The sequence below is a fragment of the Mustela putorius genome, unplaced genomic scaffold, assembly GCF_011764305.1.
Source record: "Mustela putorius furo isolate JIRA1106 unplaced genomic scaffold, ASM1176430v1.1 tig00000166_pilon_pilon_pilon, whole genome shotgun sequence".
NCBI classification, from domain to species: Eukaryota; Metazoa; Chordata; class Mammalia; order Carnivora; family Mustelidae; genus Mustela; species Mustela putorius.
In genome coordinates, this window is record NW_025421301.1 from 4,858,405 (window position 1) to 4,874,905 (window position 16,501).

Genomic DNA, 16,501 nt, shown 5'->3' on the forward strand with positions numbered 1-16,501 from the left:
ATATTCCCCCACTCTAACTGGAAGACCATTAAGGGATTTCAGTTTCCCTGACACCAGTGTCAGTTCAAACTCCTTATCCAGCAGTCCTTGAAAAGCTGAGGATCCTTCTTTAAAAATTTGTGTAAAAAGTGGGTCGTGCCCCCTGTCCATTCCAATCCTCTCCAAATACAGAAACAACTATGAATTAGTTAAAAGGTCTCAGTTTTAAACCATGCTGACTAGTTTTAATACATAGAAATTACAAAAGTGCTCACTTTGGCAGCACATATATTAGAAATTGCAAAAACATTATGGAATCTAAAATTTGTCTAAGGTGATAAGAAAAGGGATAGAGGTATTTATCAGAGCACTGTTTAAGAAAGTGATCATTAAAAATAAAATAACTTCATGTTTATATTCCAACAAGTTGAGATGGCTCAGAAAACTGGTTATGGTCCAACCTGTTGGGTGATTTTCTCAAGCTACATTCAATGGCTCCAGAGCTGGTGTTTTATTGAGTAGGCATGCTCCAAGGGCACTGGAGCAAAGCTGGCTGTTAAAAGTATTTGCAGAAGGCTTTTGGAAGAATGAAATAATAGAAGCTGGGTAAGAAAGGAGGTGAAAACAAGTCTTGAATTCTGGTTCAGCCACTATAACTTCAAGCAAGTCACTTAACCTCTCTGCTTCAGTTATCTCATCTATAAAAAACTTCATAGAGACGGTGTCCATCTTTTTACATGGATTTCTTGACTGACTACTGCTTCTCTTCTCTTCATCAACCCTTGCTACCTTCTACTTACCCTTTAGATGGTTTAGGTTTCAATTTAGACTTTGTTTCCTCTAGGAAGCCTTAGCTAACCTCCTGGGTGGGGGTGGGGTGGTGAGACCACCTCTAACATTTTCTAAGCACAACCAATTTCTATCATAGCTGTTGTCATACAGAATTGCAATTGCAATTGTCTGATCATTTGTCTATTGGCTCCGTTAGACCAAAGACTCTATTAGGTCAGGCATTATGATCATTTTGTTCATCTAGCACATATTAGAAACCAAAACCATAAGCTAAATTGAATTGACTTGCAGAGTGTAAGGATTAAGAGGAAATCATTCATTGAAGCACCTGTCAACCAATGTGTTCAATAAATAGTAGCTTTAAAAAAACAACAACAACAAAAAAAACCTCCATTATTCAGATCATTATCTGAGGGCACAGCTCCGGGCATGGATACATTTGTATCACAATAACACTTGCTGAATGAAAAATTTAGGCTGGTGATAATGAAGTCCTTAACCTGTGTCTGCCAGTGGCAATCCTTTCAACTGTTGTTCATTTTACTTTTACTACCGTAAATACTGTCCTCTGAAACTGAAACGTGTTTATGTGTTAGAAGAAGAAAGCGCAAAAATAAAAAATGCAAGAAAATAATTGTAAGATACCATCATAGACCGGGAGTAAGTGAGGGGTAGAGGGAAACCAAAGAGATGCTCAGAGAGAAGTATCGAGGGTGTGTATGTGTATTTTCAATTTTTTGCCCACTAGATGGTGGAACTGAGCCTCTATCTTCATAACAGAATTCTGTCTCACCGAGCTGAGTTTCTCTCACAATGCCTTCTCAGGGGTTTGCACGTGGAAGAAGCCAATAAAATATTTTTTCCAAAATTTCCGCTTAGAAAGCGGAGCCAAAACCACAAGAGAAAGTCTGGGAGAGAAAAGACGAGATGTGCGGAAATACAAGGACTAGGGGAGCTAAACTACATTTCCCGGGAAGCCACGGGCTGGGCCTACAGCACCCAGCATGCCTGTGTTCCCGCCCTCGAGACCCGCTCACTCAATCCACTTTTCCACGGAGCGCGCAGAAAGCTGCGGAGTCTCTGTTGGTGCAGCAGCGACGGCTCTTACCCTGCAAATTATTCGGAGCCGCGGTAATCGCCACCTTCTCGTAGAGGAAAAAAGACACCAAATTTGGTCCCGGGGGTGGGGGCACAAGCCACGTGACCAGTCCCGGTCATGTGATCCGGGAGCGTGGCTGCTGAGGTATGTTACCCTGGTAACTGTTGGCTCCCACAGACCTTCGGGATAGCGCGGAATTCAGAGACTGAGGTAGGTGAAGCTTCCCCCTCGGTGGACCATGACGGAGGCTGTCCTCAGACCCGCTGCCCAGGGCTTTAGTGTTCCGGGTCACTCCCGTCCTCCGCCCACACACTGTTCAAGTGCGTCTTTGTCTTTCCGCCCCTCTGAAACGCGCGCTTCCTGGAGCCGAGACCCCGCCAAGTCGAGCCCATAGATGGGCTCCGTCTCGGATCAAGATCTTGGGGCTAAAGCCTTAACTGCACACACCCTGAACTGATCAGAAATGCTAAAGAGGCGGGGAGGTGTTATTCTGCAGGTTGGGGAAAATACCGTCCATGAGGGGTATGTCTCCACACACACAGCCCCTCGCATCGCCTCTGGGAATTAAAGCTGCGGTTTGAGCCGCCTCAAGGTGGTGTGGCCCAGAAGCTTGGGACAGACCTCAAGTTGTTTGGGTTCGTTAGAGGGATGGGCAGAGCTTTGCGTTACAAGTCACGTGTGCATAGTTTTGTTGACTTTCCCTCGCCTACAGGAACATAATTCGTTTTAATGTGTATACTCCACTAATTTTATTTTGGTTAGATTTTGAATCTTAATGAATTGCATTTTGTCTCTATGCAGAAACAGTCTGTTTTGCAAAGTATTAACAGGGACTGATAACTGACCGAATGATAGGGCAGCACGAACTCTGTCCTGTGCTTTGGGGGGGGGGGGAATGGCCTTTTGGACTTGCTAATACATAATTTTTCAAAGTTTCCTTGAGAGGACCTGTTTCAGGGATATTAAATAACATACACCCCATAGGCTTAGGAAATACCGTGGAGGCCACCCTTCAAGAAGTGGATGTTAACAATGAAAATGTAATTCTGGTCCCTAAGTACAGTGAAAACTGTGGAAACTGCTTTTCCAAAGCAGTTTTATTCATGAATTTAGAATCTTTTGTCAAGGTTATTGGTCAATAATTGTGCACATAAACTAAATCGTAAAAGAAATGTCTGAGGTTTAAGTCTGGTTGCTGTTATGAGGTGATGTGAATTTCCTCAAAGCATATTTATTTCTCATTATTTAGTGTTTCCAATGTTATAAATACTTTGGAATGTTTACTTTCGTAAGTGAAGATTCTTGATTATGGCTCATTATTCCAAAGAAGAGCTGGATGAAGAGTTTGAACAATTCATGAAAGAGGTAAGTTTATCCTTTTAAAAGCTACGTTGTAAATTTGTGTCACCAGAAACTCCTTTTTCAATGATCTCTTTCACTTCTTATATGTAGTCAGCTATTTTACTAGCAAAAGGTGTTTATTTGGGAATGACAGAAGAATTGCAATTCAGAACATGCAAGCTGTAGTAAAACCATAGGCAAGTCCTGAGACCAAAGGAAAAGAACCATTACTTTACAGAGAAAATGAGGAGACAAGTTGGGAGGGGCTTCTTTGAAGGAAGTGTGTTGGAAAGAGAGTTCAGGGTGGTCACAGTTTCTCATTGGCGGAGTTGTGGTATTTTCGTATTGGCTAAGCTAGTTGCTTAGCTTGGAGAAATTCATTCTTCCCGCTGCTGGAAAATGCAGGTCCCACCTGTTACTGGGTTCTGCAATTGAGGATGAGTTGATAGATAAGGTATGAGAGCTCCCCCTTCTGGCCACCTATTTGTATTTTAAATGTAGTTCCTTTCATTTTGTTTTCATATTTCTGTTTTGATCCAAATCTTTCCTCCCAAGCATTGCTGACCAAGAGTTGGGTCATCTGTGTCTCAGTGCCAGGAAACAGCTTTCCTGGATGTCAGATCCCATGTCAGAAAGTGCATAGCAGTTAGAACCCATTTTGAACCATGTTTGAGTAACAAAGAAGCTTAAGAAAGGAAATTCTTATGCATTCCCCTTCCAAAAAGTCTATATCTTGTTGAGGTCGTACGCATTGGAGATCATCTTGAAGTGTTAAGCTAGCATCCGTGTGACAAGCAACAGATGCAAAACTTGAAAATTATTATACAAGAAAAGTAAAAGCAGCATGACAGTTCCAAATTGTATGATGGCTCTAAACCATGATTCTGGCCTGAAGAAAGCCAACTGAACAAAAGACCATTGAAAGTCATGTGAAATTTGTTGTAGTCGATGTGCTTGTCCCTTAATTTTGTGCAGTTGAGTTTCTACTTTTCAGAAGAGTTTATCTATGTGCAGTAAGTGGTGTCTGCTATCACACAGAGGCCTCCTTGCTCAGCAGGCAGAGCTATAAGATTGTCCAAAACTACTTCAGCCAGCAAGTTGAATAATCATTGTTGCATTGCTATTGCTTTGGCTGTAGAATTGAACCAGCTCTTCTAGCTGTGTCTGTTAGTACTTACTCTGAAGGGAGAAAGGCTCTCTCCTTGGAGGCAAAGCTGGAGTTGTGTATGCCTTCTGGAGGTTCTCGTTTAAGATGCTTATGAAGGTTTAGTGAAGTAGACCAGTAGGAAGCTGGTAGTTTGTTATGAAGCAAAAGTAGAAGAGTCAATACAGCAAGAGCACATTGTCCTTTTATCCTTCAGCTCTCAAGGCGATGAATTAAATGCCCGAGCATAGGGGACATTACCAAAACCTCCACATACAGCGGAGTAGCCGGGAGCTACACACAGGGCTCCCTTATAAGTATTAGTATTTATGAACCCATTTGTCGGTATAGAGGCATTACCATCATTCAGCCAAGGCTCAAATACCATGTTTCAACATACTAAAAGTCTTCTAAATATATGGGTACAACAGCCTGCTTACAAATGGTCCAACTTACATCAGCTCTTCCACAGTGTGTTTTACGCACGTATTCAAGACATCTTGTTTCTCCCACCTAGGGTTGGGTTGAATTGAGGCAGGGAACAAGTATGTGTGGATTTAATATTCTAACTTTATAAAACAGACCCAGGCAACAGCTTAGGCATGCAGTGTCAATTGGGCGTCCAGCAAAATTACTGGTAGGGTAAAGTAAAGGATCACTATTGCTCTGGACAGACTGAGGTTTTTGGTGGCAGATCCCACAGTCAGAGAGATTCCCCCTTTTGCAGCAGCTGGTAAATGCAGTAAGAGCTTTATCTGTCATAGAAGAGAAACAAACAATAAGCCTGGTCCAGTCCTTTTGGGAAAGTGGTCTTTATCAGATGTCTGCTTTCATTCCTGGAAACCACCAGGTCACCAGTTGGTGTGCAGGTCCAGTCTGGGTTAGTGCTTTCTTTAGATGTGACGTGTGAGTCCAGGAGTGTGTTTCTTGAAATGTGGTGGCACGAGGATTGGTAAACAGTACCTGGTAGGGCCCCTCCCACAAGACTGAAGAGAGAACTTTTTTTTTTAATTAGTTTATTTATTTATTTGACAGAGAGAGAGAGAGATCACAAGTAGGCAGAGAGGCAGGCAGAGAGAGAGGAGGGAAGCAGGCTCCCCGCTGAGCAGAGAGCTTGATGTGGGGCTCGATCCCAGGACCCTGGGATCACGACCCAAGCCGAAGGCAGAGGCTTTAACCCACTGAGCCACCCAGGCGCCCCAAGAGAGAACTTTTTGAAGTGTGTTTGTAGTAGATAAAATCTCTGGGTTGCAAGATGGGATGCTTAAGGCCTTTGTCTCCCGGGAGAGTGCTGTGAAGATCTACTAAAGCATGGTTGTTCTCAACATAAGCAATGAGGCCTTTATAATACCAGAGTAGATCTCCTTTTATCAGCTGTGGATCATATGAGGCAAGAGCCAGGTGCATCTGGCGCCCTGTGAGTGTCTCAAAGCATGTAAGAGTTAATGAGTTACAGTGGGAGGTGGATCTCAGACTTAGAAGGCCCCAATCGTGTGCTCGCTTGGGCAGCTCATTACTAGCAGGACCCAATTTTGGCCAGGCTTTTCACCCTGTTACTTGAGGGGTCGCCACAAATTTTGCCAGTTGAGTCTTAATGGTCCTTTTGGTGTGACTAGCCGTGAGGATTGAAGGTGGTAAGCACAGCGATAGTGCTGTAGAACTGGCCAAACAGCATAGACCTTATCTGTGAACTTGACCGTTCCCTGATCACTGTGAAGCTTGAGAGGGCTTCCTCAGGCAGGAATAATCTTTCCTAATAGGATTTTAGCTACAGGTAAGACTGTACCCTATCTGCAGGGGAAGTTTCAGATCGGTGAGAAAACAAACCAAGACAAAAACATATCCTCAAGGCAGAGAGCTGAATAAATCCATTTGCCCAACTTTGAATGGTCCATTAGGCAATTTAAAATGCCAGGAGGTGGTGTGGATGGGTTTCCCGAATTGTATTTTAGACAGGTGGGGCAAGCAAAGTAGGCACTCTGTGGCCTTATTAATATTTCTCTATCAGCATTGATTAAGGCTGTCATCCTATCAGTAGGGCAATAATTAATGTATGTGTGGTCGTTAATAATGAGATTTTTGAGACTCTGGCAGGACTGGATTATTATTTGTCTCAAGGTAGAGTTCTCTCTTCTTATCAAACCAACAATTATTTGATTTCCAATATTGTTTTTCCTTCTCTGGGGCCAATTATTGGACATTTTTTGTCAGTTTTTCTAGATTATCATTTGAGGCAATATCCCTTTGGACCATGACAGAGGTTTGGTTATTGGTTCCTTTAAAAGCAGCGTTTTTAATGGAAACATCAACATGGTAGTTTCCTTTGGCTTCCAGGGAGTCAAGTCTGGAATGCACAGGGGTCTTAGTAATAGCCAGGACAGTTGACAAACGTTTGACATCTAGTAAATTGTGTACATAAGTCATTTGTAGTTTTATTCCCATTAGAAGTAAGGAAACCTTGCTGTTTCCATAACATTCCAAAGTCATGAGCTGCCCAAAGGACATACTGACTGTCAGTATAGATGTTTGCAGTTTTACCCTTGGCAAAGGTACACGACGGAGCAGGAACATATAATTCAGCTTGTTGGGTCAAAGTAGCCAAAGGGAAAGGTGCTGCCTGGATGATTTCAAAAGGAGTTTGCAATTGCATACCCAAAACAGTACCATTTTTGTCCTTTAAATAAAACCCATCAGTAAACTGACAAATCTACATTGGTTAGAGTTATCTGTAAATCGTCATGGGTGGGCTGGTTCAAGGGAATCCTGTTACTATTTCTTTAGTGGTCTTATCCGAAAGGGCAGTGGCAAGAATGGCTCTGAGGCAGGGGCTGTCCCTGTGCCGTAGGACCCAGCCGGTGGCTCTACTATCTTGTGGGTCCATAACAGTTTCCTCATTTTGGGGTGAGTTCTCCAAGGGCATTGCCTTCCTTTTCATATACAGAAAGGAGAAAGAGGAGCTATTTTCTTTAAGGCCCCAAAGGCTATGTCATCCTGATCTTCCCAAGTAATAGGGTCAGGTTTGTTGGGTGATACAAAAGACGTTTGGAGTCTAGTTTTTGACTGCAGTTCCCTACCCTGAGAAAACCTTGTAATTGGCACTTTGTTTTAGGTTTGGGGAAGTTCAACATACCGCAAAGCCCAACTGTATCTAAATCAACCCCTGTTCTGGGGTGCCTGAGTGGCTCAGTCAGTTGAGCAACTCTTGATCTTGGCTCAGGTCCTGATCTCAGGGTTGTGGTACAAGCCCTGCATTGGGATCAATGCTAGCTGTGGGGCCTACTTAAAAAATAAATAAATGTGTGAACAAACAAACCCGCATTCCAAGATCAGATGCCTTAAATATTGAATCTGAGTTTGAGCAAACTGCAATTTTTCCCTGGAAACTTTTTGTCTCCTTAAGGCAAAAAGTTTTAACAGCTACATGCTGTTCTCCTGGGAAGAGGCTTGGGAAAGGGATGAGAGAAGCAAGTCATCTACATCTTTAACAAGCATGGTAGGTCCTCCAGAAAACTTTATATCATCTAAGTCAGCTTTTAGGGTTTGGAAGAAGTAAGACTCTTAGTAAAACCCTGGGGCATTACTTTCAAATGTTTTGTTTTCTTTCCCAAGTTAAGCAAAAAAGATACTGGCTAGCCTTATCAACTGGAAAACTAAGAAATGCACCACAAAGATCAGTAACAGTGAAAACCTTGCTTTCAGTAGGAATAGAAGCTGGTAGCATACTGAGGTTAGAAACAAGAGTGTGCCAGAAGATAATGTTACTTATTGCTCATAAGTCCTGGACAAACTTCTAATCTCAGCTACTGGGTTTTCTTACAGGTAAATAGGGGAGTTACAAGGACTTGTGCAGGTGATAATGAGTCCCTGAGCCTTATCCTCTTCTATTATGGACTTGATGCCTTGAAGGGCTTCTTTCTTGATATGGTATTAATTAATTCTAGGGAGATATTTTGAGGGGTCTATTTGAATCTTAGTAGGAGGTGCTTTGTGTATTCTGCCAAAAATCAGTTGAGGATTTTATCCATAAGGAGGATGGTAACTGATCCAACAAGGACAGATGGTTAGTGTCCTTAGAATTAGCTCCAGTACTGTCAGAGACAGAGCAAGTAAGAGATGTTGAAGGATCTCTTGGTTGCTATTTTGGTTGCTTCTATCAAATTCTAGAATTACTTCCCTCTTTTTGAAAAAAGAAATTCAGCGTGATATTTTTTCTAAGAAATCTCAGCCCAGTAAGTGAACTGTGTGAAAGAATTAAGGAAAAAGGTTGAATATCTCTTAAAGGGCCTAAACAAAAGGGGGTAGATGTAGAGACTGGAACCTCACTGTTTGAACGGTTTTGCTTCTCTAAGGCAGGAGCTGCTTTATAGTGGTGGCATTGCGCAGTGAGAGTGTCACTCCAGTGGTGGTGAGGACAGACAGAAATTCATTCCCAATATGGAGGGTTATTTCTGTAACCCGACTGAGACTTGGGACAAGCCCCTGTAGTTCTCAGAGCCCAGTCATTGGGGATTAGGAAACCATAGGAAAGATGGGTTAGAGCACTTAAGTTTATAAGTCTTTTTTCCAGTGTCCTGGTTTTTTGCAACAATGGCAGACATCCAGGAGGGTTTGGGGTTTGTTTAGGGGCCTCCATTTGTTGTAGATGAAAATTAAGGATTTTAGCGGTGTTACTTTTATTAGAGTCATCTAGGGTGTGAGCCAGCTGAGGTTCGCTATATTAACTAAATCTGGGGCAGACCTAGTTTCCCATTCATCCCCATCCTTTTAACTTGAAGGGAAAGATGTGGTTTAGCCAGTTAATGAACATGGGAGTAAAGGCTACTTGTGTGGATTTGACATCTAAAGGAAGACTGGGGTTTTTCTTAAAAATAATCTGAAGTCAGTTTTAATAATCATAAACCGGTTCATCAGGTTTTCTTGTGTGCAAGCCTGAATGATCAGGCTTAGGAACAGATTTTGTCATTGTTCTGTGAAGACTTCTAGCGAGTGTTCAGCCTCCCGCCAAAAGTCAGAGATTTTTCTGAATCTCTTTCAGGACTTTTCTGTCAAACCAGTTTCATCCAGAGTTAGGCCTGGCCCTCCCCAACAAGCATCTGAACTAATATAAAATCTGAGAAACCTTAGTCGATAAGTTTGAATAACTGTGCTAAATTCCTCAGCAAATCTATCTATGAGGATCCTAAATAACTTTGGGAAAGTTTTTGACTGTAGCCTGTAGTTCAGCTTTGGTCCAGGAGTGTGGATCCTTAGAGGGCTTAACTTTAAAGGGGCAGGTCTGATAGGTTCAGAGGGAGGGAGATCAGAGAGGTTAAGGGAAGAAGGGACATTCAGAGAGAAGATTAGACTGAGGAATGAAAGGGTAGGGAGAGGCTGGGGGTGGTGCTGTGGGGAAGTAGGAAGGTAGCAGCCAGGGAGCGGCCTGATCCTGCTGTGTGTCCTGAGGAGAGGAATACCCAGGAGGGAGAGAGGACTCAGAAGCCCTTTTGACTTCTCGAAGTTGTTTAGTAGCCTCAGATAATTTAGCAATGGTATTTTGCAGAGAGACAATTTTGGAGTCCTAAATTTGTTTGGAAGCCTCCAAGTACCAGTTAAAACAGGCATTTCATTCAGTTTGTTTAATTTTAGAGGTATGGTCTTCTAATTTGGTTTTGAGAAAAGTAAGTTTGAGGAGATCAGAAGCCCCCCCCATGGTCGTCATTGAAATTCTAAATTTAGCCAAGTTGATCTACTTCATCAGCAGTGTGCAGGAGAAGGAATACAGCCCTCCAGGGTCCCAGGGGGAGGGCTGACCTGAGAGAGTTTGAGATTAGCGTCCTGTTAGTTAATACCAGAAGTTCAGAAAAACACATGAGCACTCACCAGGATGACCAAAGCCTTCACAAAAATAGAAAGAATATATATAAAGCTTTTAAAAAGATTCTGAGTAAAGCCAGAGAACTCAAAACACAAAGAGAGCAGAGCTTGGATCCAGGAAAGATTTACCTTCAAACTCCAAGCTCAGAAAGCAGTGAATTCGCTGGCCTCGGTGGGTACAGGCACCTACCTGTTCGACCACTGGCCTCAGAGTTTTTGGAGTCTTCCCTAGATCCCCTTCTGATCACCCAAGTAATGTCGACCTCAAAAAAACAGCCAGTTGTTTTACCATTTATTTGGGAATGGCAAAAGAATTGCAGTTTGGGACACGCAACTATGGCAAAACCCTAGGCAAGACCTGTGATCAAAGGAGAGGAACATTATTTTATAGAGAAAAGGAGGAGGTTAGGAGGGTCTTCTTTGAATGAAATTCTGTTGGAGGAAAGCAAGAGTTCGGGGTGGTGATGGTTTCTCATTGGTAGAACTATTGCCAGGCACGAAGAAAAACCTTCCTTCCTCCTGCTGGGGTAGTAAAGTAGGCTTCTTGCTGTTGGAAAATGCAAGACACTCTTCTTTGTTGGAGTCTGCAGTTGATGACAAATTGATAGGGTATGAGAGCTCCCCTGCTCACCTCCCAGTTGTGTTTTAAATAGTGAGATTTCTTGTATTCATTTTCACAAGTCCATCACCAAGCTCTATCAACTCTTCTCCAGAATATATCTATCCTGTTCCAGAATACATCTCCCTGTTCACAGCTGCCATCTGTTCGTCACCTGATCATTAAAGATCTCATCCTAAATATCACTACCACAGAAAGGTGTTTTTTTTTTCTGTTTATTGAATAAAAATGTAACCAGCAAATGACTTCTTTGTGTACCATGTATTGTATTCTCTGTGTAGCACTCGGCACCATTCATTATTTTCCCTGTGTAGGTCTGTTTTCTGCCTCCCATTGTAAGAATGTATGATTCGTGATGTGACAGCTCTATGTTGATTATGATACCTGCAGTACCTAATAGATGCTTAATAAATACTTGCTGAATGAATAAATTAGAGGGCACTATATCCTATGTATTTATGTAAATAGGCCTCACAGAGCCTATTTATATAGTGTTCAGGAGAGTCACATTTTAAACAATTACACTAACATTCTTGTTCATAAAGGGAGTTAGATGTATGATGTAGTAGAAAACCTCAGTTTCATTAACAGGGAAAAATAATGCTTACTTTGTAGGATTGTTGTAAGGATTTTAAAAAGCATCTAAGGATTGTCTGGATATAATAGACACTGAGGTTAAGAATTTCACTTCCCATTTGAAAACTGATTTTTTAATTTCAAATATGGGTACATTTTGAAAATAAACTTTATAGGAAGTATTTTCACTATAAAAGGTAAAAAACAAGTACAGGCCAATTTTTTTTTCTTCCGCCCCTCATTTACCTCCCCTTCAACACAATCCCTCCCTCCCACTCTTTCTCTCATATTTAGCCTCAACTATAAAAGAATTTATCTCATGCTAGAGATTCAGATAAGGCAGCATCTTGTTTTTTTTTTTTTTTTAAATAATGAAAACCACTATTTTAGAGTCATGCTAACTTCTTTAGTCATTTTGCTAAGTTATTTTTCAAATAATTTGTTCAATGATATGTCTTACATATCTTTGTTTACAAGGATATTGGTGGGGTAAGCTTTTTTTCCCCTAAAGCTTTATTGAGTTATCATACACCACACAATTCACTGATTTGAAGTGTACAATTCAGGGGTGCCTGGGTGGCTTAGTTGGTTAAGCATCTGATGTTTGATCTCAGTTCAGGTCTTGATCTCAGGTTTATGAGTTCGAATCCCGTGTTGGGGGTGAGGCGGAAGGCCCAGCGTGGAGCCTACTTAAAAAAAAAAAAAAATGTGAGGTGTAAAGTTCATGGTTTTTAGTTTGTTCACAGCAATGCAACTTTGAGATCACAATCACTTTGAGAACATTTTTATTGTCCTCAAAAGAAACCCTGTACCCGTTAGCAATTACCCTCTTCTCCAGCCTTCAGCACCACTAAACTACTTTCTGTCTCTGAATATATGCTTATTATAGACATTTCATAAACATGGAATCATACAATATGTGGTCTTTTGTGACTGGTTTCTTCCCATTCAGGATAATTGAAACAAGGTTCATCCGTGTGGTAGCATGTATCAGTATTTAATTGCTTTTTATATCTGAGTAGCGTTCCATTGTATGGGTTTACCACATTTTGTTTGTCTATCCACACAACAGTTGATGAACTTGTGAGTTCTTTTCACTTTTTGACATTTATAAATAATGCTGCTATGAAATGTCATGTACAAGTTCTTGTGTGGATGTTTGTTTTCATTTCTATTGTGTGTATACCTAGTAGTGGAAATGGTGGGTCATATGGTAACTCTGTGTTTAACCTTTAGAAGAATAGCCACTGGTTTCTAAAGTAGCTGTGCCATTTTCCATTCCCACCAGCTGTGTATTAGTATATTAGGATTCCAGTTTCTCCATATGCTCACCAGCACGTTATTCTCTGGGGACCAGCTTTTGTGTTTTGTTTTTAATGATAGAAATCTGGAAAGCAGTGTGAAGATTATCAAAAGTGAAAACACCTACTATGTATTAGATAGTAGAGTGAACACGCTGCATTTCATTTTCTGACCTTTGTCACAAGCTTGCAAGGTCAGTGGTACTATAACTTGATCAAGAAGGAGGATAAAAGAGGTATGCAATCCTCTCTTAGACATACTCTAGGATATAAGAAGAAATAATGATTGAGCAAAGTAACATAGCATGTGTTAAACATGCGAAGAAATAGCATATTTTTTTAACAGATGAGTAAACTGAAAAGAGAGGATAATTTTCCCTAAGCAACAGCTAGTATATTTTAAAGTTGAAATTTGAACTCCGACCTGTCTGGCCCCAAAACCTAGATCCCTCCATATTCTTATCTGGCCATGGGGCTTCAGAGGAATAGACTGAGTCTGAGGCAGATTGTTAGAATTTGGTGAATGGTGAGATATAGGGAGGAGAGAGAAATGGAACATTTCAAGATGATGACCCAAGTTTAGAGACTTGAGTGGAAAGCGATGGAGCTAAAATTCAGATAAAGAATACTTTTTCTTCCCTTTACCTCCTCTTCCTGCCTGATTGTCAGGTAGGACAATGAATTCTTTTTGAACATTTTAAAATTGACATTGTCTTAAGTCATTGAGATAGAGTTGAATGGTTGGTAGGTAGAAATTTGTCCTAGTCATCTTGGAAGTTTAGAAGGGCATCTTGGCAACATTGTCTCAGTTGGGGAACTATATAGTATAGTGGAAAGTAGACAGGTGTTCTCAGATCTGGGTTTGAATCCCAGGTCTTATAACACTAACAGTAGCCGAGTGGTGGGGCAAGTTTCTTAATCTCTCTGAGCTTGTTTCCCCATCAATAAATCTTGATTGAATTGCATAGAGGGCTTCATCCTGCTTTATAGCAGCTATGGAATAAATGTTGGTTTCTTCAGGAAAAGGGTGCAGAGTGAGGATAAAATAGACAAGCACAGAGTCCTGGGGAAGTCTAGGGTAAAGAAATGGGCAAAAGAACCAAGACCTATTAAAACAGATGGGTAGAAAAGGCCACAGAGCTGAAGTATAACTTGGAGGAAATGATGCTGTGAAATCAAAGAGAGTTTCAGGAAGAGTTGGTCACCAGTATCAAATTCCATAATGTGATCAGGGAAGATGACTGGCAGTGGTCCTTTATTTGTGGTGTTTAGGAGGCTTTTGGAACCTAAAGGAGAGCTGTTTGGGATGGGAACCACATTTTAAAGGGTTGAACAGTATACTCAAGAAATTGGTATGTAAAAGAAAAGTAATAGGTAGAATCAAGGGGAGGTAGGAATAATGATCTTGTATGTTTTGTTTTGCTTTGCTTTTTTAAAAAAAAGTAGAGTAGACCTGAACGTTCATTCTTCCATTCCATAGTTGTGCTAGGGCCTGATGGTACAGAGATGGCAGGTTTTGACCTGGGGGAAGAAGGGATGGGAGAGAGGAGGGAGTGCAGATACGGAGATGACATGGGATGACCTAGGTTCTAGAACCTAGAAAGGTGGGAAGTGATTGACCCCTCTACAAGTTCTCCTTCGCGTGGAGGAAAGAATTTCTTTTCTGAGAGGAAGGCAGTGTCTTTACAGGTGAACGTAATGGTGGAGTGAGGGAAAAGAGGGTGGTTTTTGACTGAAGGTCTTTATTTTCTCACTGAAGAGAGAGGCCAGGTTACTGACTGAGAGTGGTGGTGGTGTTGGTGGGTCAGTTAGGGTTAGAGTAGTGGATTTAGGATTGTACTGAAATTTGGAGCTAAAGAGTAGAAAAGGACAAATAAAAGTTTAAAAGTCTATTATCCATTGTGACAAAATGCTAATTTTTTTGGTAAACACTTGAAACTCGGTTCATCTGATTTTAGAATTTTGTGCTCTTTTGAGAGTGATGCTAGCTTACTTTGCTCAATCATTATTTCTTCTTAGACCCTAGAGAATGTCTAGGAGAGAGGATTGCATACTTCTTTTTTTCCCCTTCTTGATCAAGTTTCTTGATAAGTTTTCTTTCTTTATTGTTATTGTTGATGTTTTCTCCCTGGTTAGTTTACTTATTTAACTCTGGTTATGAAATTGATGTTCAAAGATGTATACTTAATTTTTAAGTTATTTTAGCCACATATGTTTAAAAATACCAATTTATACATTATCTCTGAAAATACCAATTTATACATTATCACTAACATATTATTTATGTTCATGATAGCTGAACTTTGAAAGAACTAAAAGAAACATTTTTAGTGATGAATCTGGGATTCTCGAATTTTAATTCAGTAGCTCATATCTGATTTAGCTTTCAGATGATTCTTTTGACAATTCAAACAAAACACCTAGACAACCTAAAAGAGAAGTGAAAAAGAAGGATGCAGTGCCATGGTGGATAACTGAAGATGATTTTGAAGATGGTGGTAAATATTGCCAATTTTTTTATTCCAAATTATTTGACCACAAGGGGTCAGTCAAGACTTTTAATTCTAGGATTTTGCCTTTGGACTGTATGTATATAAAGAAAATAATACTAGTAGCGTGACTTTTTGAAGTTTGAATTTTCATATAAAATGTTACATAATTGAGAATCTGTGATGTTTCTGCATTATCAGGTTATATTACATTGGATAATTTTATATCTACTCAAGATGAAAAGTAATACACATGTATTTCTATATTGTCATGTATAAAGGTAAATTGATTTAAGATGACTTAATAAAAAGTCTGACAGTGTATTAATGTCATTAGAAAGATTTTAACAGATCTTTAGATTTTTGCTATCACAGTCTGTTTATAATAGTAGTAACAAGAGGAATTTATTGCCTTAATGGTAAAGAACTCATTAATGAACCTGCCTGACATATGTGTATACCTTTCTCAAAACTGTTCTTAGTCACATCTTTACAAATGGAAGACGAGTCTCTGGAGTGTTTGCTTTGGTATACCTGCTGTATATGATATTGCCGCAAGGAACCCCAGACTACTTCTGTTAACCTGTGTTTGTACTGCTTTACTATTTATAGACCATTAAGCAGCATTTTGTAAACTTAGAGGATTTCTATATCCTTGTGGGGATGGGGAGATTTGCCCCAAAGCTTTTGTTTTTCTCCGTGAAATTAAGCCCAGGTTCCTTAATGTGACAGCTGAGGCTCTGCATCATCTTCTGATTAGGACCCTCCTTTCTAGCTTCCTGTGCCCCAGCCATACTCAGTTATTCCCTACCTCCTAGAAACATCATTGACTCTGTCTCTGCATTAGTGTATGCTTTCTCACCACTGGACTGTCTTTTCTCATCCTTCTTCCCTAACTCTTCCAGCTCCCTTTTCAGCATAACTATTTTCTCCTTTGTTTTAATTTCAAAACACCTTAATACCACGTACACACTGTGCTGATAGTCATTACCTGCAGGGCTGTTTATGAGGTTGGGAGCTTTGTGAGGGCAGGAAATACTTCTTTTTGTTTGTATCCCCTGACTCCAACAGTAAATATATAATAAATGTATTTAATAAATGAACATTAGAGTAAATTTGGGAGTTGTTTCTCTGTTAAAACCATAAGAATTGCCTTCTTGAAAAATTCAGTATCTTTTTTCACAAATCCCCCAACCACATAACAGTGCTAAAGTTTATGGCTGCGAAGTTGTGGAAATGAATGTAAAGAATTTGTTTTTAGAATCTTTTACCTGTTGGTGCTTGAAAAGAATATTATATGATGAAGTA

At 40.4% G+C, this 16,501-nt stretch overlaps 1 protein-coding gene across 3 annotated transcripts in view; it reads left to right on the forward strand.

The window, feature by feature from the left end:
- The first annotated feature begins 1,817 nt into the window (after positions 1–1,817).
- The window catches only part of CEP162 (centrosomal protein 162), a 101,152-nt gene continuing 86,468 nt past the window's right edge, over positions 1,818–16,501 (forward strand). For all 3 annotated transcript variants that reach the window (XM_045075868.1, XM_004773588.3, XM_004773586.3), the window contains exons 1-3: positions 1,818–2,080; positions 3,120–3,235; positions 15,088–15,202. In XM_045075868.1, coding sequence (XP_044931803.1) covers positions 3,179–3,235; positions 15,088–15,202 — 172 coding nt within the window. In that variant the 5' untranslated portion in view covers positions 1,818–2,080; positions 3,120–3,178. The remainder of the gene's footprint in view (positions 2,081–3,119; positions 3,236–15,087; positions 15,203–16,501) is intronic.